Source organism: Alosa alosa, chromosome 8 (genome assembly GCF_017589495.1).
Source record: "Alosa alosa isolate M-15738 ecotype Scorff River chromosome 8, AALO_Geno_1.1, whole genome shotgun sequence".
In the NCBI taxonomy this organism is placed as follows: Eukaryota; Metazoa; Chordata; class Actinopteri; order Clupeiformes; family Clupeidae; genus Alosa; species Alosa alosa.
The window spans coordinates 2,986,949-3,009,353 of NC_063196.1; the positions used below are offsets into that span (position 1 = coordinate 2,986,949).

General features: G+C 43.6%; 1 protein-coding gene and 1 pseudogene across 1 annotated transcript in view; one reads left to right on the forward strand and one right to left on the reverse strand.

The window, feature by feature from the left end:
- The window catches only part of nt5dc1 (5'-nucleotidase domain containing 1), a 49,181-nt gene that overhangs the window by 8,048 nt on the left and 18,728 nt on the right, over positions 1–22,405 (reverse strand). The window contains exons 7-9 of the mRNA XM_048250305.1: positions 9,584–9,758; positions 7,495–7,592; positions 1,127–1,248 (exon numbers count right to left, since the gene is read on the reverse strand). Of these exons, the coding sequence (XP_048106262.1) occupies positions 1,127–1,248; positions 7,495–7,592; positions 9,584–9,758 (395 nt within the window). The remainder of the gene's footprint in view (positions 1–1,126; positions 1,249–7,494; positions 7,593–9,583; positions 9,759–22,405) is intronic.
- Positions 12,089–12,233, forward strand: LOC125299928 (annotated as a pseudogene).

Consider the following 22,405-nt stretch of genomic DNA (forward strand, 5'->3'; position numbering starts at 1 on the left):
CCCACACCATTTCCAATCTTATATTACTGTTATACTGTTAAAAAATCTTCTCTTCTCCCTGGACACACACATAATGTCAGAATAAATGTCATTCATGTGTTTCTGCACCCAGCATTTTTACGGTAAGCCAACACTAGGAAAATAATTCCATAATGCATTTAAAGATTGATTAACAGTTCCAAGGATTACATCTTCTGAAATACGTTTAGGCACGTGAATGTGACATTGTGTCCTGTGGGGAGGGAGGGCCCTCGTCAGTCTGCACTCTAAGGCCTATAAGCCCGTGTGAATGGGGCCCATTCAGCCAGGCTGCCATAAGTCCCGTCAGGTGAAAGTGGAGCGAACCCAAAACATTACAGACACAGGTCACCTCAGAGGCCCCCTCAAGTGGCAGGTTGACACTGCATTCCGAGGGAGCGCCGTCCACACAGCCCCCCCAAGAACACTGGAACACTGGGAACATTCAGCCACGCGTGGCGGAAAAAGAACCCAAGGAGGATGTGGAGGATGGGCATCCCTAGCTGCACTCACTTTGTGTGTGTGTGTGTGTGTGTGTGTGTGTGTGTGTGTGTGTGTGTGTGTGTGTGTGTGTGTGTGTGTGTCCCTGTGTGTGTGTGTGTGGTGTGTGTTTTCTGCTTTGGGGTGGAGTCATTTTTTCCTACACAGCTTTGCCTTGTGCACTGGCAGCCTGCAGGCTTCACCGAGGCCACGTGGCGGGAGCGTCATCTTTCACAGGGGCCGGCCGCTGCAGGTGTCTGCTGCCGTACGCCGCCTGCCTTCATGCCGGTGAGAACTTGTGTCTGTTTGAGTTACGGCGTGGCGCTCTCTGATCCTGTGCCAGTGCTGCGAATGAGAGTCAATCTCAAAGCTCTGCTTGATGCGCTCCCTGACAGCTGGTATGAGGTGCTCAGGATTCCCATATGGATTAGGTTTGATAGTGTAGCAGGAATTTTCACGGGCTGGTTCACTTGTGAATTTGACAGGGATTGACACTAAATTACACAAAAAGATCCCATAGATCATCAGAAGACACTGCTCTGAGTATACAAAAGCAAACACACTCACCCACACTCATGTGCGCACACACACACACACACACACACACACACACACCCTCCTTTCTTACCTTAGGATCCTGCTTTCCTGTCATGGTCTTCACCAGCTCATGGAGATGTGGCCAGTTGCCCTGTGAGTACCAGCCTGGCTTGTCCAGCGATGGCAGACCCTCACTTTCCTCCATATCGTTCACTGTACAGAGGAACATTTCTCACAGTCACTGAGAAGCCCTACAACTCAGTCCACTCCAAGTTGCCTCTACCAGAAAAGACTTCCTTGTTTATATTACATCATATTTAACTAATAAAGGAACTGGCCAGACACAGTTGTTGAAATAGTCAAATAAATACTGTACTAGATGTTTTATGAAACAAATAAACTGACTCAGTGACACGTATCCAATCCTGGATCTAATTTATTGCAATTCCATGTGATGAAGATTACATTAGGAGTACTTGCACGGAGTTCACATTCATTTGGCTTGCTCTAATTTATCCTTTCATCATACAATCTTTGTTGTGATAGCTGAATGCATGAATGAACAACCAGAGTAAAACAGCAACGACATGACAATCATGACAAGTCTGTTCTTACCAGCATGGTAATAAGAAACTATCTAACTACCTGTGATAGATAGATAGATAGATATACTTTATTGATCCCTAGGGGAAATTCAAGACTCATGAGCCACACTCAACATTTGCAATTTTGCAATCTCCTTGTATGGCTCATGTTCACAGCTGCCTGGGCTACCATGGCTACCACCTCTGGAGGCGTCAGCTCCAGTCCCGCATGATCACAACTCATGCTCCAACATTTAACAACTTTGTCTCCACTCAGATAAGACATCTTGATCCTTCCAGCATGTTAAAGTAACGGAGAAAGTGCACAGCCTCCACACAGCTGTGCCCTGAATATGTCTGTGTTCCCCATCCAGTCAATCGGCCTGCCTCTCCACATGCTCTTTGGCTTGCTCACATGTGATTGATATGGTGAAATACCACTCAACTAGTAGGCTTGTCTAAGATGCAAAATAACTCCTAATTCTTCATCCTCCTTGGGTGACCACAGACCATGCTGAGCAACCACTCAACTTCCCCTGCTGGGCACTAGTGTCCTCCACAGTTTTCTGCCCACTCTGAGGTTGTGGCTGCCACTCTCCTTCTCTAGTTTGGACACCTCTGGGCTGTTCAGGCACATACTGTAATGGTCCTGCAGGCCTAACAGCCCCATGTGTGCTGCAGTTGCTACACAGGGTTTCTGACACAATTAATGGCTCAATCAACCAACCAAAGTCAATATCTTATTCAAAGGAAACATCCAATGCACATCCAAATGGGGCAGCCGTGGCCCACTGGTTAGCACTCTGGACTTGTAACCGGAGGGTTGCCGGTTCGAGCCCCGACCAGTGGGCCGCGGCTGAAGTGCCCTTGAGCAAGGCACCTAACCCCTTACTGCTCCCCCTCGCCCGCCCGAAGCAGGCAGCTCACTGCGCCAGGATTAGTGTGTGCTTCACTTCACTGTGTGCTGTTTGTGTTTCACTAATTCACTGATTGGGTTAAATGCAGAGACCAAATTTCCCTCACAGGATCAAAAAAGTATATATACTTAAATCAAAGCTGTATCAGAACAAGGTGGACCAAATTTGAGAAATTAACAATTACAATGAATAAAGTAACTTGTTAATTGTTAGAAAGTAACTTTTTACACTAGAGAAATATGTTGCTTTCCATGTTCTTTTACGGATTGTACAATTGATGCACAGTTTCAACAATGCTCAATTCTGATTTACTGGTAATACTTGCCTACGGGAAGCTTCAGGGCATTACAGACTCCATACGGTAAGCAGCTGCATAAGCATGCAATGCCTCCTCTGTCATCCACCAAAGTGTGATACAAAAACAACTCTTTTTTTCAGCACGTTTCAGAGTGGGTCATGTTTAATCCTCACATGGACATAATGGTCTGAGGAGATAAGCATGTGTGTTTTTAACCCATCACCGTCCTTTTTTAATTATTATCTGGCTCATTCCTATGGCTTAAAAAATGTTATATAGGCCTGTATCTTTTGATTTGAAAGTTTTTAACTCATCCCATAGGTTTCGCATGATTCTCCACTGAAATGGCAACACACATATCACTTAATTAAGAATTACTTAAGAGACAGAGACAAAATAATATTTCTATGTCTTACATGTGTTAAAGGGATATATCACATGGGAGCTGGAGTGCAGCATTAACCACAGAAAGCTGGTCTGAAGGATTGTTGGAATTGTAGCTTGGAGAAATATGGTGGGCAAGTGAACATACTGTAACATTTTGAGTGACAGAAATAAAAAATGTAGAATGTATCATTCTAATATAAGGGCCAGTACTGCCCATTACTGGCCTTAGTGTTGTTTCACACACAAAGCCGCACGGTTTGGGTTTCCCACTCGGGGTGGATTCCTGCGTAACTGCTGGTAAGTATTATGGCAGCCATTCCATCACAAGAGTACGGAACAGCAGCAGCGGGTGATTAGAAACAGACCAATCACAGCTCAGCCCTTTCCTGTGCACTCCCCCCTCCTCCCCCGGGGCCATGCTCCAGCCGCTCACTCTGCTGCAGTCTCATGTCTGAGAGGGGTTTCTCTACGCTGCTCTGTTTCAGCATGACTAATGACCCAACACACACACACAGAAAGACATACACACAAACACACACTTTTATCCTTTCAAGTACAATCTACTAATAGCACACACACACACACACACACAAACTTTCCACTCAACTACACAGCCTTCTGACTAGCATACTGGTTCTACATCTGTAAACTGTGATGGTTACCTCATGGAAGCCTTCATACTTCATAGCACTTTTCTGAAACCTTTTCTTAAAAATCATGTTCATGATGTAAAAGCAGATGAGAATGGCAAGAAAAATGTCAGCCGACCCAATGGGTCTGGCAGGAGCAGAAACATTTTTGGTGAGTAATCACACAAAATACTTTACTTCTAGCTTCCAATGGATCTCCGCCAAGATAAGAGACAGAGGGACTGAACAACACAGCTCCCAGAGTATTACTCATGCTTGAAAACCCTCCAGGGGGCCCCAGGAACAACGTCCATTTGAAAATAAACCAAATGGAAGGTCATGAAACTTGCACTTCATTTAATTAATTACAAGGCACACATTTAATCAAGCCACCAAGACCAGACCACTGACTATGCATCTGGATTTTAATGAATCGTAACAAGACAAGTATTGTTTTCAGTGTCAAGTGTGTGTGTATGTGTGTGTGTGTGTGTGTGTATGTTGCTTTACTCATCTTACAGGCAACAAGATTGAACTGACGAGTCAAAAAATTTGTGAATGGTAAAAATGTACATATGTATGTCTTAATGCTCTTTGGTGCACCATAGAAACAACATTGGGAGAAGTGACCCCTATCCAAAAATGACATCCATTCTTGGATGGAAAAACAAGTTTACATTTTTGTGAAGGTTAAACATTTTATCCACACTGTGGCAAAGGGGAAAAGAAACATGTAAATACATACGATCCAACACAAATAAACAGACAAGCCCAAGCATACACACACACAAAGGATCTCTAGTAGAATGGAATGAGAAGATAGTACTGCGGCATGTGAGAAGAGTTGTTATTGTAAAAGTGACTTGAACCAAATGTTTACTGCCGAATTTCATAACCACAGAGAGTGCCGACATTTGGGACAGGCTGTTTGCCCTGCTATTATGAAAAAACAGGAAGGCAAATGTGTTAATGGATATTCACTCCATTCACTTCCACGGCATACTACATTTAGGATAGATAGATAGATAGATAGATAGATAGATAGATACTTTATTGATCCCCAAGGGGAAATTCCAGAAATGTAACTCTTTTTCTGAGAACACTCTGAAACTCTGAATAAAATGTGGGGTTGTGTTGGACTTTTCCCTCATATGCTACTGTCTAGTCGTGGTGCCGCCATGTGTTTTGGCCACTGGCATCTCTGGTCATGCACACGTGTGGCCACACCAATGAGGCTGGTACTAATGAAGTCATGTGGGCCTTTCCATGATGGCATGTCTTTTGCCAAATGAAATGGTTAAATACAGAACTGAACACATTTCATGAAACCAAAGATTGAAACCACTGTGGTCTGGACTCCAAATTGGATTCAATGGTGTTCATAATTCTTAAACTAAACCAAATTCCAATGTGATAGGGGGAAAACTGTATGGGCTCAAGCTTGCTTCCAGGAATAATGGATTATTCCATTAATATAATAACAAGAACCCAACACTAACATTATTTTTCACCACCACAGAGAAGGAGACTCAGGCAGTGACGGTGATCAATCACAGGACAAGGGTCTATTCTTCTTCTCCCTGCAGTAGGAGAGAGTAGCTTCACAAAGTTGATCCACTAGTCCCTGATTAGTATATAGTATATATAGTATAATATAGTATACAGTAGTATATATACTTTTTTTGATCCTGTGAGGGAAATTTGGTCTCTGCATTTAACCCAATCGGTGAATTAGTGAAACACAAACAGCACACAGTGAACACACAGTGAGGTGAAGCACACACTAATCCCGGTGCAGTGAGCTGCCTGCTACAACGGCGGCGCTCAGGGAGCAGTGAGGGGTTAGGTGCCTTGCTCTAGGGCACTTCAGCCGCGGCCCTCTGGTCGGGGCTCGAACCGGCAACCCTCCGGAGTCCAGAGTGCTAACCAGTGGGCCACGGCTGCCCCCTGTCCAAAAGTGTAAGATAACCAAGTTACCCAAATTGATATCACATCAAGAAACTTTACTGAAACCACCAATGACTACAGATGTGCTGTAACAGAGGCAAACATTTCAGAATCTTTCACTTTCTAAGGAAGTATGTTGCCAATTTATCTTCCCTTATCATCGCAACTTGATAGTCTGTCTCTGTTTGATGGGGTTTACCAGAACAAGGTGAGCTATCTCTACCTCAGGTCTGAGCATCTCATAACCAGAGAGAGGAGATATCTACACTTCTGTCCTTAGCCCTGATGCTGGGACAGGAACCTGGTCTTGGTAAACTAGCACTCTCTAAAGTAAGACGTAGGCGTATTTAAAACAAACACATATAAATCAACAATTGACATTACTTTGAAACTTCAAAATTGCTCCGTAACAAAATCCAATCTGTCTGATTTCAATTTGAAAATAACAGCTTAAATAACTGGAAATAACTAAGTTCATAAAGAGAAAAAAAAATCTCTATCTGAGGAATGTACAGGTAACCATGACAACAGCCAATTCCCCTGTGAGCCATGTGGAGAAGTTGTTTGAGAGAGACACACTGCATATCTGCAGCAGAATAACAGGTCAGCTGAGGATTGACACAAAGCAGTGACGCGCTGGACGGAGGAGATAACAGAGCAGCAGACCACCAAAGACTGTGGACAGCTGTGCCAGCGTGGCGACGCTACGAGAGAGTGGACGGGAGAGGAGTCACCGGTCTGCAGACTTGCTTATTTCAGCCTCATCTCCTCCACATGATCTGGCTCAGGAAGCCCGTCCAGATGGGGAGCGACCAAGAATGACAGCCTGATACGAGCTCTGCAGAGGAACACCAGCTGAGATGGGGCTTGGCCAAGCCCCGAGCTCGCCTCTCGGTACAAATCTGAATAGAACCGCTGAACCTGAGATACAATGAGCACAATCAGACGTCCTCGTTTCAAAACTCTCTGACGAGCCTGTGGGACACAGCGTGGCATTATTAGGATGGGAAGAAAAACAGAGTGCTCACGCTGCAATTAAACCCGATGCAAGACAAACACGGCGCGGGCCAAACCCACTCGCGGATGGGGATACTTGAGCCTGGGACACTATCTGAAGAATAACACTTTAGTCAGCATGTTTCTTCTCAAACAGGAAATTCTGGGACGTGGTCCTCCCAGAAACGTCCAAAATCAGCTCAGAGAGTTCAGAGGGCTAGAAAGGAAAAGTGTGCAGTGATCCCTCTCACGAGGTCTGCACTGCAGCTTGAGAAAATAGGCCACAGTATGGCAGCATGAGCTGTAGCTAGGCAGAGTAAAAAGGTCCAACAGACATTGCATTACACTAACACACTACTCAAAAACTAAAAAGTCAGAAGACATACGAAAGAGGCAATTGCAAAAAATATCAACCAAACAAAACCTAATTTGTGTTAAAGACTGGTCCAATATAACATAGTTTATGGTCCTCTAACCACAACACATGGGAGCACTAAGAGGATTTACATTTACGGCCGGTCAGCATAAAGCACACAACACATGTATGTATACACAGTCCACATACTAACATCACACCATATGCACTGCCGTTGCACTAGTTTATACTCTCCCTTGCGTCTCCACAAAGTGGGACAGCTGCAACATAAAGAGATCTATAGAAGTGATTGTAGTGTCATTGGGCTGGACTCACTGCAACTCACCCAGTGTTCGGAAAGGCCTCTGATGGGGCACCAGTGAGAAGAAGCCAGGCTTCAAGGCATTGGTGATAATGACATCAAACAGCTCCTCAAAGTCTTTCCTGAAAAAAGTCACAGTACAAAACTATTCAACATAGCTGAGCCTGAGGTCACACTTTGGCCAGTGCAGCCTCTTGGACAGACTAAAGCACTGCTGCTCATGTAAACATGACTGTATGGAAAACAGAGTGTGGAGTTGAGCAAAAAGCAAAATACAGCAGGAATGTGTCTAACATAAACATAATGGAAAGGGATTGGAGATTGCATGCTGAGCCCTTCAGGGGTAAGCGAGGCTGTTGTTTTAAAGTTCTGCGTCCAAATGCACCTGGACAGCTGAAGTAGCATCCTGTCTCCGGGGCTTTTCCTCAAAGTGGAGTTGCCTAATGGTTGCAGCGGGGTAATGGTTGCAGTTCCCTATTCCCAGAGTTGAAATTCACAAAAATGTCAAGGGGAAAGAGAATGTTTCCACTGCAGGCTTACGTTGGCAGGTGGAGCTGAAGCCAAGTCAGGTCACGAGAGAAAGACCATAAAGCTCTTTATCACACAGCTGTGACAGCCACATGGAGGGGAAACAGGTTCAAATTCACAAATGCCAGAATAAGTGCAATACGTTTTTGACTTTCCAAAACATTCCTGCCGCAATTGCCAGGATTCAAGATTAGGTATTACTTAAGACATGGCAATACAGCAAGAGAAGGAGGAGGAGGGGAAAGAGGAGGAGAAAGAGGAGGAGGAAGAAGAAGAAGAAGAAGAAGAAGAAGAAGGACAAAGAAGAAGAAATAATAACCCAAAACTGAACAGCACAGCTCTGCTAATGGCACACTGCTGTTCACATGTGCACATTCTCCTGGCATTAGGTAGTCAGAAAGTAGGGCAGCAAAGGTGAGGTGGCTGCAGCCTGGTCGTGTGACACTTCCCAGCTGTTGCTCGCTAGCCCAGGGCTAGCAGACCTCAGGGACCTCGGAAAGTGTGGCCTCTCCCGGGAAGCATGCCCTTTAACAAGCTCCAGGAAAACAGTGCCTCACTGACAGATTCAGGACCCAGCTGAGTGACTGAACACTTTCCTACACATGGTCCGGGGCGAACATGCCTGCTGCTAAGAGCTTAGAAGAAAGGCCTCATGGGAAGGGGGAGGGGAGGTGGTGGTGGTGGTATAGTTACTTGGTGCTTTAGCGACAGCAGAGAGGTTCATATACAGGCCAATGTATGACTCTGAACAAAGCCCTCTTATTCACAGCTCCTGAGATGGACAAGACCCAGCCTGGGAGTCCTGTACTTCACCCAGAGCTTATCTTGACACAAATCTAAGTCTCCAAGTCTTGTTAACACGTTCTCTGAAAACAGGCCTCTGCGCCAGCATGACAGGGTGCCCCCATTCCACCGGCCCGCCCGCACAGTGAGGTGGCCCGTGTCCAGAGGTGAGAGGCCACTGGGACACTGGGGACACTGGGAGCAGCTGCGGCAGCAGCAGCAGGGTCCTCTGGGGGAGCAGTGAGCGGCCAGGCCGGGGTATTTGACAGGAAATTGCTGAGGGAAAAAGCTTGTGCCACATGAATCCGCAGAGGCCCAGCGGGCGTCCAGAACAAACGCCTACCCCTTTCCAGAGTTCCGCTGGCGAGCAGCTCTCCCTTACAAACAATGCTCAGTCCCCCCTCACTGTCACAACACAAGCTGCAGACCCTCTGGCCAGGTGGTTGCTGGACACACTACCACTTTGGACGTGGGCCATTTTAATATAACAGAGCTTCTGTGGGGCTACAGAGCTGATAAACTACCCCACATGTCTGTGGGACATCTGCTGGAGAGCCTGGCCAAGACTGTAAGTGGGATCAGGCTCTAATAACAGACTGCAGACCACAGCGAACACCGCCACTGCCACAGGCAAAGGACAGGGCCCCAAGAGCAACCACTCAAAGTGGTGGTGGTGGCGTGAAAGACAGTGGGCTACGGGTGGGAGGTGGGAGTGTGTGTGTGTGTGTGTGTGAGATGTGAAGTGTTGATGACAGCCTCAGCCCAGGTGGAGGAGGGCTGTGTGCAGGAGGAGGTGACTCACCCCAGGATGTGCTCACACACCAGTCTGCAGTAGTCGCTGTGGGAGCTGGTGATGAGGAGCAGCACCTTGCCCGCGTCCTTCATCCGACGCAGCCAGGCCTTGACCGAGTCCGAGCAGGGCTGCAGGTAGCGGCCCGGGTTCTGCTTCACACAGGGGAAGTACGTCCCAGCATCCTCTGATGGACACAAGCAAACAGCAGCAAGGAACTATCAACGTCAGTGCTGTGTCTCACGCCAGTCAGCCAAAGAGCATCAAAACTGAACTCTTGTCCCATATTTGCATCTTACTTACTAACCTTATCACTGTGTGTTTTTTAGCAATCACAAAGTCTTATCCACAATAGAATTGAGAATCCAAATAAACCAAGCAGGTGCTGAATATATGAGTATACATAATACATAAAAATCCCCACAATCAAGCCAATTCAAGGCACTATATGAAGAGTAGCTAATGTATTTCTCCTATGGTATTACAGAGAGATTTACGGTGTAATCTATTCACATATATAAACAGTGAAGCTGCCTTTAAGAGAATGTTAAAGTGTAGGCCAGATGCAGGACACTGCGGGGAGCTAGGGTCTACTTTTGTAACTCACTGAGCTCTAATAGCCTTACCATTTGCTGTGTGACTGCAGGATACTCAAAACCATCATACCCATGTATCTGGTCAGCTTACTTCAGTCAGCCATTTTACAATCATTTTCTTCGCTTATTCAGACATGTTATGGCCAATTTCCAGTCACCAACAAATCCCACATTCCACAGAATCCCACTGTTCTCTGAGTCTCCCTTATGAGTAGCATGATGAGTCATCCACCCACTGAGTTCATTAGAGTAGAATACGCAGAAGATGTTCCACTTCACAGTTCATACCCCACGTGACTCTAAAGCCGTTGTATTTCTCTAATTGTTAAGAAAACAATAACAATTAAGCCTAGAAGAGGAAATATGAAAAAAAGCTTTAATCCTTGCTTTCATTCACACAAATAGGACATTAAAAAAGTATTTTACAAAACCAAAATTCACCAAGGGTAAACAAAAACGTGTTGTGAAAAATCGGTATATGGCTTACAGGGGTCGATACATGTCTGCTATTTTCCCTAAGCCTTTCGCTGACATTACCTCACCAGACTCAGGCAGCCTGTGAAGTAAAACTGAGGTCAACATTTGGAATTAATTAGAGATGAAGTGACACATGAAAAAGAGGCGAAGCTATACTTTCCCTCGAACAACATAAAGCTACCAGCACAGGAAGTGCGTTGGGGTTTACACAGGGGAGGAAGAATGTGGACCGTATGTGAGAAGTGGGACACGTCTATTTTCATACGTCGAGGGAGAAAAGGCTTCAGAGAGCAGGGAGCACACCCACATGAGCACCATGCAGCACAGGCACAGGAGGCCACCTGGAGCTCACCTGGTACACTACCACACACTCACCAGCATTACCACACAGTCTCCTACACTCCTCTGCACCACAAGCACGTGGCCTCCTAGCTGCAAACATGGTGGACATGGTGGTGTGGGCATGTGGTACACGGGGATACAAAGAGAGGCAGCCACTTGAGGGTGATAGGATGAGCTGGGGTGGTGGTGAGGAAGCAATAAAGGTCTCAGACACAGCAGACGCCAAACTTAAATCTGTGAATTTATTCTACACTGAAGCTCAGGGAATTGTGAATCCTTCCCCACAATCACTAGAGTCATTTAAAATGATTCAGCTTTAACTGATCTGTGACTTCAAAGAAATGGTCTGATTGGAGCCGGAGTGTTCCCGAGCACTCTCCACAGTAAACCCCCCATAACACACATACCAGAGATGGGAGAGGATTCCTCTACGAACACTGCTCTCTGGTGGCAGAACAAATACTGTACACTTCAACACTAGTGGGCAGCTTAAAGTAGAAATGCAACGGCGAGATAAATACATACAGTATTTATAGCATCAATTAATGATTTCATTATACCAAAATAAAAAACAATTAATAAAAGAAAGCAAAAGAAAAGCACGCTTTTACGTTAAAATTGGTTACCTAGTACGCCTTTGTTTTTGCCATGGTGTGGGATCACAAGGTTGTTTAGCATGAGTTTAACATTGTACAGTTCAATGGAGCTCGAAAGTTTGGACGAACGGGCCAATTTCAGAACCGGATTACTTGGGAACGGCTAAACGTACAGAAGAATGCTTTACATCATTGCATTTGGTAATCATTGTATTTGGAAATCATTATTTTGATATAATGGGCTGTTCAAGTGTTGAGTGAAGTGTTACAATTCATGTGATATCTGTGTAATGCGTACTCCATGAGCAACGCAACAGAGAAGAATGGATGTGAATCTGGACGCACTTTGTGTCCGTCGCCCCTATATGGATATGGAGAGGCCAATCTTGCGTGATAAATGAGCGATTATTCCGCTAAATGTATCAACTGTTTTGAAATTATCTTATTGTATGCACATAGATATTAACATCATATTGTCACCTGGAACAATGTGAAATGTGAAATGTATAATTAAAAAAAGTATAACAGAAGAAGGTTGTTTGCCCAGGGCGAGGCTCGGCCATTGCACGTCCGGTAGTGCTGACCCCTGCAAATTCCTCAAATGTGGGAATCTCGACTGCACAATTTTTTTAGTGGGCAGCCGTGGCCCACTGGTTAGCACTCTGGACTTGTAACCGGAGGGTTGCCGGTTCGAGCCCCGGCCACGGCTGAAGTGCCCTTGAGCAAGGCACCTAACCCCTCACTGCTCCCCGAGCGCCGCCATTGTAGCAGGCAGCTCACTGCGGGATTAGTGTGCGCTTCACCTCACTGTGTGTACACTGTGTGCTGTTTGTGTTTCACTAATTCACCGATTGGGTTAAATGCAGAGACCAAATTTCCCTCGGGATCAAAAAAGTATATATACTTATACTTAGAAGCTGAACCATTCCGGGAACGTCATCATCTGCCTTGATCAAAGATGGCTGTGCCTTGGTGGCAAAAATCTGAATTAGTAGCTCACTGTCCAGCAAAACCACTTAAAGCAACATTCATAACAGAACAATGATATGGTGAAGACATTGTGATGATGAGGTGCAAGCAATGAAGGATTTTGATGACCCCATTCTAACTCTAATTATACATTATTTTCAGCAGTTCATTAGATCAGTGTTTATCTAGTTCAGCTAACTGAGCACATATGGTATTGAATCCAGATGACTATATACTGTATAAAGACACTGTTTTCAAAAAACCTTAAATTTAAAATAATAGAACTAACCATGGCTTTGCGGGAGGAATGACAGCCCAAAAATAGTGCAAAAAATACTAAAAAAAGCACAAGTATGGATATTTCAATGTATCCATAACCACATGTGTGTGTCACTTAGCCCTGTTCAAAATGACAAAACAATCTGTTTAGAAATGTATCACATACACTATGTTATATTCATTCTGACATATTGGCTCTCTAATTCAGGTTGTGACCAAAGCGACTGCATTAGTCATTTGCCAAGTCACGACAGGATGGTAAAGTACAGGCAGAAATGATGCCCTTTTCTGGACAACTCTGGGAGTTGCATCTAAACTAATGCACTATACAGCATATGAAGTGCAATGCAAATAGGCTACAACAGACACACACATTTTGTGTTCGAAACACAATTAAACCATTGGAGTATTACTTTTTCTTGATTATGTTTCATGTTTTAAAAGGGATAAATCCAGTGGACATCATTGTTAAAATATGAAATGCACATCTAAAGTCTGTAGGCAGGGACTGAAATTAGCACCAGTCACCAGCCAAATGCTGATAAAAGTGGCAACAATGACACATGTGCATAAATGGCAGGTTGACTCACACTCAAAAATACAGTTTACGTGTTTAATAAAACAGAAACAGAAACTGAATCTGACTATGATCCCAAAGGGAGATCATTCAAACAGTCCCACATATTAAATATGTAGATATTATTCTTGACTCCAATTTATCTTTCAAAAAACAAGCGAAGGAATATGCAAACTTTGAAATATAATCTGGCAAATGTTAGATATATAAGAATCTGTCTGACAACAACAACAGCAAAACTGTACATGAATGCCATGATCATCCACACCTAACAAACTGCATGACGAGCTGGACTCAGGCAAAAACTCTGAAGACCATTCTCTCACTTTACAAGCAAGCTCTCAAGGTATTAGACAGAAAACACATGTCTTATCATCACTGTGTGGCTGTGTGAACATTCTAGGAGTGTCTGTTGATGCTTTATGTTGGATCTGTGAGGGTTGTGTGAACGTTTGTGTGCTCCTCCTTGTGTATGTGCTTTTGTTTTTATCTACATGGTTGATGGCCAGTCCTGTATTGCTCTTTTCATGTGCTTTTGTAAAATATATTTGATTATTATTAACTTGGCATTTAAGAACAAGTTAATTGATGATTTCATAACATCTTGCCAAAGGACTACAATTGATAATTAGCTGGCTGGCTAACACCTGCACATTTACAGAAATGTTAATGAATGTGTGTTTTCTTTATGTTATTCTTTGGGGCAGCCGTGGCCTACTGGTTAGGGCTTCGGGCTTGATACCGGAGGGTTTCCGGCCAACCAGTAGGAAAAATGTGGGCGGGGGAAGTGGTTGAGCACTGCTCTCCCATGCCCACATCCATGGCTGAAATGCCCTTGAGCAAGGCACCTAAACACTGCTCCCCGAGCGCCGTTGTAGCAGGCAGCTCACTGCTCCGGATTAGTGTGTACTTCACCTCACTGTGTGTTTCCCTAATTCACGGATGGGATAAATGCAGAGATAAATGCAAATTTCCTTCAAGGGATCAAAAGAGTATCTATACTTATAAATAAATAGATGGTAAATTTCAGACACAAAATAATGATTTACTATTGAATGGACAGTGAATTTGACTGACATTTGTCATTTAGCAGGAAGATAATCAAATTTTTAAAAGTGAATATTTAACTGTCTCTGGAGGTTCTATAGTTCTTACCCTAATTATCTAGTATGCATAGTGCTGCTACCAATGCAGTGTTCTCTCTGCTGACTCCATGATGAGAGCTTGTCAATGCTGTTTGTCATGAGAGGATACTGCTATGAGCCACATATGACAGAAGTGAGGATGCTTGGCAATGGAATTGTAGAGCTAAGTGAGTATATCATGTGCTGAGTGGATCTTTGCCAGTCACTGTCAGATGTACACTCTATGACAAGCTCTCACCCCCTAGAGGTCATGCAAGACTCTAGTTGCAGAATACCTGAAAATATTTAACAACTACATTACTGGTCAAAAGTTTGGGGTCACTTAGAAATGTCCATTCCACTACATTAGAGACAGAATACCAGCTGAGATCAGTTGCATTGTTTTTTTTTTTTTAAATCGGGCAGCAGTTTTCAGATTGCATTATGTGCTTACATAAACAGACTCACACGCATCACCCATACCGCAGCCAAAGCAATAGGCCTCCCCACCCCTAATTTATCAGACCTCAACAGCACACTCACCAAGAACAGAGCACGGACCATCGCTCATGACCCCACCCACCCCCTCAATCCCTTCTTCATTCTGCTTTCATCAAAACGCAGATACAGGGCTATGGGGTGGAAGCGAGTACGCTTCAGGAAAAGCTTTGTGCCCTCTGCAATAGCAGCACTTAACAACAGATCACAGCGGTGATGGATCACTGTGCCGCCCTCATTCCTCTGTAATGTCAACTGGTGATGGTTTTCCTGTTTGTATCTGTGTAATGTGATGTACATGTGCTGTTTGTGTGCTGTTGTGATATATGTGGGTGGGGTATGTGGTGGCAGGATGGTGGGTGGTGGGTGAAGAACCGTGACTGTGTGTATCTATGTATTTCATGTCTGTGAGGCTTGTATGGTATGTGAAAACAAATTTCCTATGTAAGGACGAATAAACTAACTAACTTACATAGTTGCAAACGGGTTCTCCAATGTTTTCTCAGTAGCGTTTTAAAATTATATCAGATTAGTAAACAGCATGTGCCTTTGCAACATTGGATGAATGGTTGCTGATAATGGGCAATATAGATATTACGTTAAAGATCAGCCATTTCTTTCTACAACAGTCAAGAACCTTTTGCAATTATGTAAGCACATGATGTAATGTGAAAACTGTTTCCCTGATTTAAAAAAAAAAAAAAAAAAAAAAAAAAAATCAGTCAGGTTACTGGTTATCCCCTTGCCCACTGAACCGGATGTGTTTAACCTGGAGGAATAATCTTGCAGAAACTCGAACAGAAATCAATAGAGAACTATGATCTATTTTGCCAAAAATGTCACAATGATGCAGTATGTCATACGCCGTCGTACACAGCATGTCCAGCAGGTGGTGCTGTTGGATGTTTATAGTTTCCTTCACTCTACACTATTTCATGTGGCCTCCCTCTCTAATCTCGTCTTTCTATCTGTCTCCTCTCCATCACACACATACAGTACGCAAATGCAAAGGTTTTAACATGTCACAGCAATGAATAAATTGTTGGAGCTCCATATGCTGACGTAATTGCAAGAAAAATGATATGCAACGTACACAGGTTAGTGTTTAATTATGACCGCCGCGCAGCGAAGCGGCGGTCATATAGGTTTAGTCAGATTTTTTTTTTTTTTTTCTTTTTCGCACGTCCAAATTTCCGTCAAAGGATTCCGGGACACTGAAAGACCGGGGTACCTTTAAACTTGGTGGCCATGTAACCCCACATGGATAGCATGGAACCATCGTTTTGATCTGTAGCCCCCCCGCTGGACTTGACCCCCCGAAACGAGGGTAGGGCAGACACAGTTTTCTGTGAATATCTCGAGAACCGTAGGGTTTAGGAGGACCATTTTTTTTTTGTATGTTGATCTCAAGGGGCCATGTCAACCCATTCCATAACCACTCATTTCATGTATAGCACCACCTAGTTAAACACAAAAAAGTAAAAATGAGGTGTTGTAATCGCAGGTATCTGTGACCTAACATAGTCAAAACTGCACGAAATTGGAAGTGTAGGATCATTATGACACCCTCTGAATGCACACCAAGTTTCGTGGAATTCCGTTCATGGGGGGCCACACAATAAATTAATTTATGTTACTATACACCAACTGGCCTGTAGGTGGCCGGAGGCAGTTTTCTGTGAATATCTCGAGAACCGTAGGGCCTAGGAGGTCCACCTTTTTATTTGTATGTTGGTTATAATGTGGTGTTAAATCCAAATTAAATAATCTAACTCAAACTCAAAAAGAAAGAAGTCCTCACAGTGTACACTGCAGATAATGGCTTTTAATGCGCTCCAGAGCATTAGTTAGTGAAACCAGCAAGTAAGTGAGATAACATCCTCTGGCTGTTGTCCAGCCTTTATACCCCTTAAAGTCATCCCAGTCACGACACACTCTGGCTTTCCCACTATCTATCTTAACAGATAGCTGACCAAGTCACATATGGTACTTGAACTCACACATTCTTTAGGTTTTACTTATATTTCCTGGCGCCAAACCTTATTTATGACCCTGTCAGCCAGGTCTGCTCTTTCCCTTAAACCAGTCTTCCTTTCCCACACACTGAACATACTACAGAGTTCAGTTTCACAAAACAGTGATATTACACAGAATAAAGATACTTCATAAAAGATATATAAACTAAAGGATATATTTCAATAAAAATCACGACAATAAGGGGGCATGTCAACTCATCCCATTACCACTTATTTCATGTATAGAGCCACCTAGTTAAAAATTTTAAAATTAAAAAGCAAAAAATTAGGTGTTTTCATCACAATATCTCTGGCTGACATGGTCAAAACTGCACGAAATTGAAAATGTAGGATCATTATGACACCTTCCGAATGCATGCCAAGTTTTGTGAACTTTCGTTCAGGGGGGGGCCTTACAATAAAATGATTCATGTGTACATTTAGTGACCGTACACCAACAAGGATTCCTGGGACACTGAAAGACCGGGGTACACGAAACTAGGTGGGCATGTAACCCCACATGGATAGCATGGAACCATCGTTTTTCGTTTTTGATCTGTAGCCCCCCCGCTGGACTGGACCCCCCGAAAGGAGGGTAGGGCAGACACAGTTTTCTGTGAATATCTTGAGAACCGTAGGGCCTAGGATGACCAATTTTTTCTGTATGTTTGCCTCCAGGGGTCATGTTAACCCAATCCATGTGCACACATGTGCATAAACAGATACACACGCACAGACATACATTCACAGTAATCATACGTATGACACATACTCACACAGTAGACATATGTACGCATGCAAGCACATGCACAAACACACATACGCAGACAAACACACAAGCACGCACACACAAACACACATACACACACATAAACATAAACGTGTGCACGCACACATGCACACAATTCAAGAATTTCTCAGAATTATGAACAGGCAAGATGGGGGTGGGGTTGTATAAAATGAATTTTACATGTGAAATCTATGAACTAATCATGTTTTGGTACTTGTTGTCTAGCAGATACCAGTGAGAATTGAGTGTGGATAATTCAATTTAGTGAGACAGTTAGAATCATATAGGCCTTTCAGAAAAAATGTGCTGGACTGGGCGGCGGTCATATTTTGCACCGCTCTGCGGTACATCTAGTTATAATAATCATTTCATTTTTTTCCATCTACTCTCATTGATTTAATGATTTTCTCAAATAAATAACATTACTGGGACTGAGGGTCATTTCTGCAGAGTCTCTTTCTATTCCTATTTCCTCCCGAGTTAAACATCCTCCCAGACAAAAGATTGTCAAAACTGAGGGGCACGCATTTGGGGAGGAGAGGAGAAGGAGAGCCGGCAGTCTTTGGGTGGACACCGTTCCACAGCAGATCTTATCCTGCCCGGCTAACTGGACTGCATGTTCCATGAGAATCACAGCTGAAAAAATGTCCAGCTTTACAAAAACATCATTTGCACTTTTTGTAAAGCACAGAGGCAATTTCCCTTGACCACCCACAATTGCTGACGATTTTTTGAAGGTGGAGAAGCATTTACAGGAAATTATTTTAAACCATTCTCACAGAAAAAAAAATGTTTTATCCAAGAACGTCCTACTGAACATCAGAGCAATTTCACCTGCGTAAGAGACAAGCTCCCTCAACTCCCTCTTCCAAACAGACACACCCAAACGTTCTGCAGCTCTGAGCTAAGTTAACCAAAACTCTTGGATACAGGAGACTGTCCCAATGTCTCATGTCAAAGGGAGGCTTCTCCACAAGCCTTCCTTATTTCAACCAGACAGACTGAGAGGCTCACCATGCAGAAACACAGTCCCATTTAAAGAGCGATCACAGAATGGAGAGATCAACAGGAAATTATCCTCCAGACTAGAACCATTTTCAACCACAGGCAGGGCTAAAAAAGAGCTAACTGCCTTGCATCATTCCCAAAGCCCAAGCTGAAGCCTTGATACTACCAAAAACTCCTATGTTACTGAAGATCGCAGAACACCTCTAAGGTAGAGAGGTACAAGTTCTTGGACTAAGTTCAGTTAAAACGACTCTATTCAAGTGACTACATTTCTTATGCCAATCCAGGGCCATGTACTCATTTAGCGGGCACAACGGTTGAATGCTCAGCAAACAGAGTCAATGAAGCACATATCCTCACACTGAGAACTATAATCTTGTGTGCGTTTTCTAAAAACGCCTTACCTTACTTAACCTTCACCCATTTCCACTCTGCACATGTGTTCACATTGGGGAAACCACTCAATCTTTAAAATCAAGCCAAATTTAGAAACAGTACCGCAAAGAGCAGCCTATGGGGCACCAGCCAATATTTTCTTCCATTGAGTGTGACAAACGGCAGGATTTATGACCAATGGTGGCAATAAGTATAAGATGTGCTCTGATGTCAATTCTTTGATTGATGGTGCTCCACCTGCACCCCCTGCATTGGGGGTGGTCAAGCCCAAATCATGTGACCGTCTGTCTGCTCTAGAATTTCCCTCCAAACTTTTGTGTCTCTTTGTGAGGACGAGCTCCACAGCAGACACTCTGCACTTGCAAAAACGCCAGCAGGCCCACTGAGTGGCCACAAGCTCCCTGCCTGCCTGCCTTGCTATGACGAGTCAGACGGATCACGATTATGCCTTTCCATTGGAGTGGCCTGCCATATGAATGACCCTGTTTGGTGACTCAGCATCACAAACTGACATCAAAACTGTTCTTTTCTTGTCCAACCACTCACTTTCCATCTCTGAGTCTCTCTCCTTTCTTTTCTGTCTTTAGTGAACGTGGCACAGAGCAGTTTTTTACAACCATACTTTGATACAACGCAACATAATGAAAAGCCCTGGGAAAAGACCAGACTGGAAATAGGGGCATTTTATCATAGTTGTCAAACATTAAGGAGAGTTATTTCTAATTTAAAGTAAAAATCCTTCATGGATGAAATGATCTGGTTAACACTAAATACATTGCAATTTGGGTGGTTAAGTGTTTTCTTTTACTATCTATAACTTTGCCTTACCACAACTGACCTGATGCTTGTTGTAATGACTACCACTACACAAACAAAAAGTCAAATAACGGAATTGGCCACATGAGAAATGAACAATGCATGGCAATGAAGAAACACAAGAGTGGTTTCTGGTATACCCATGTGAGGTGATGCAGGGAGCCGCTGACGCCAGTTGCACAGTCATGCCCTCTTTGAGGGGAAAGTGTGGACTTAGCCATCTGTCATTACACAAACCCAAGCTAGACATCAGTATGCCTGGGTGGGTCTAGCATTCTCCAAAAGCCTAGTACTCCCAACCTCGAATTAGATGCAATTGAGATTAATCTTACTGTGATCCCCGTAATGCAATCATAATGCAGAATTAATGTGGGAAATACATTTAAGAAGTATATATTATATCCCTATTCCCCATCATTTCACCCAGTCAAACTCCCTGTTTTGTTTCTTGTGGCAATAAAATTATAAAATAAAATGAAATGGTTAAAAATCTCTATTGTAAACAGTAATGATGAACAATTTTGTTTTATCTCCATGTAAGCCATCAGGGGATTAAAATGGTGTTACACAAAACAGAGACATAAGTAAAATGTCTGCAATCGGTCTTTGATATCTTAGATTAGAGGCTCACAACATCAGCTAGTCATAAATCATGTATTTCAAAGGAGTAACACAGGTTTACATGCACGGAAATCTAATTAAGTCTCCCTTGCTAAATTAGCTAAAGAAGTGGTCCAAATGTCTGACCCATGTGCAATAGTAGGCAGCTGGTTCTGCACAATGAGTAAACCTCCCTCCCGACAGCGTAAGAGACGTGCTAGCGACACACTCTAGCACCATGGGCTTTGTTAGCACTCCCGCCTCCCATTCTGAGCCTCTGAGGATGCGAGTCCAAGTCCAGACGAGTGTGTATACACGACACAGGGTGCAATGGTGACGTGAACCGGATGGGAGTGATGTTTTGGGGGGTGAGTGTAACATCAGTCAGCCAGTAGAGCACTGTACACTGACTAAACCTCCCTCCTGACTCCTTGAAAGACGTGTTAGCAATAGACGCTAGCGCTGAGGGGTTTTAGCCTCCCATTCCCCTGCCTTATTGGCTGCGAGTTTGGGTCCAGGAAACACAATGCAGGATAGGCATCCACCAGCAGCAGTTCCTGGGGAGTCATCTCTTTTTTACCCGCCGAATATTCAGTAGCCCTAGAAGCAAAGTTGACAGTGTTTCCACAATGTTCCCCCAAGAGAAAGAAATAGAATTCTGACTGTGCAAACTCAATTGCAAACAAGGCCAACAAATGTCCAAGGAGACATTTCAAGGAGTTATGTTTGCGTAGAAGCTATATACATGAATCCCATCCTTCACCTATGGGTAGAGATTTGTGTTTAGTTGCAGGAGCCTCAGTGAGAGCCTCAAGGATTTTTTAAAACAAAGTGCAAACTTCTACAATTGCATACTGAGGTACTGTAGGTGACGACAGCAGCAAACCATAAAAGAACAGGAATGATCATTCTGGAACGTCAAGAAAGGAACATCACAAAGGCAGTCTTCTCCACTAGACACTTTCAGTCAAATTATAGCCTGCTGTGCATAGATGTGTCATTATAACACACTCCTTGGAACTGACCATGACAGCCTGGATTATAAAATACTGAAACGTAACAAGTGTGATCTGTGCACGGTTATCGGATTTCTGGAATAAGCCATTCTCCCCAACAGTAAAAACACACAGTCAATCAACTTAATCGTGGGCTGTGCTATTTAAGTGTTAGGGGCAAAGCAAATAAAACATGAAGCAGAAACACACATACTGCCATTGAAAAAAGGGTGGGTACAAGCACAAGCCCCTTCATCTGCTGCCAAACTTCACAATTATTATACAAGAAAGGCATACAACTCATTAACAGATCATTGGCCTTCATTTTCAGACTTTAGACGGGCTGCTAAATGCATGGGAGAATCACACCATCAATGGCAAGAAATGGCGAAAACATACCATGTTGATATTTAACACAAACATACAGCAGTTGCATGACAAAACTACAGAGAGACCGTACATATGTAAACAGAATGAAATCCTGCCTAGTTTGGGAAAACAAACTTCACCTCTTCCTCCTCACAAATAAATACCTCCCAAAACAAACGTAGAAAATGCTTTAGAAGTATGACAACCTAAGGCCTAACAGACCAAAACACAAACACAACAATTACCACACTATTTACAAACAACTGTGTACATTCCCACCCTGACAAGAATTAAGCTATGAAATTGACACTGACTATGAATTAACGGTTTCGTCCTAAACTGACATCAATCCACCAATAGGTGAACCATATAGCTCACCACATAAAA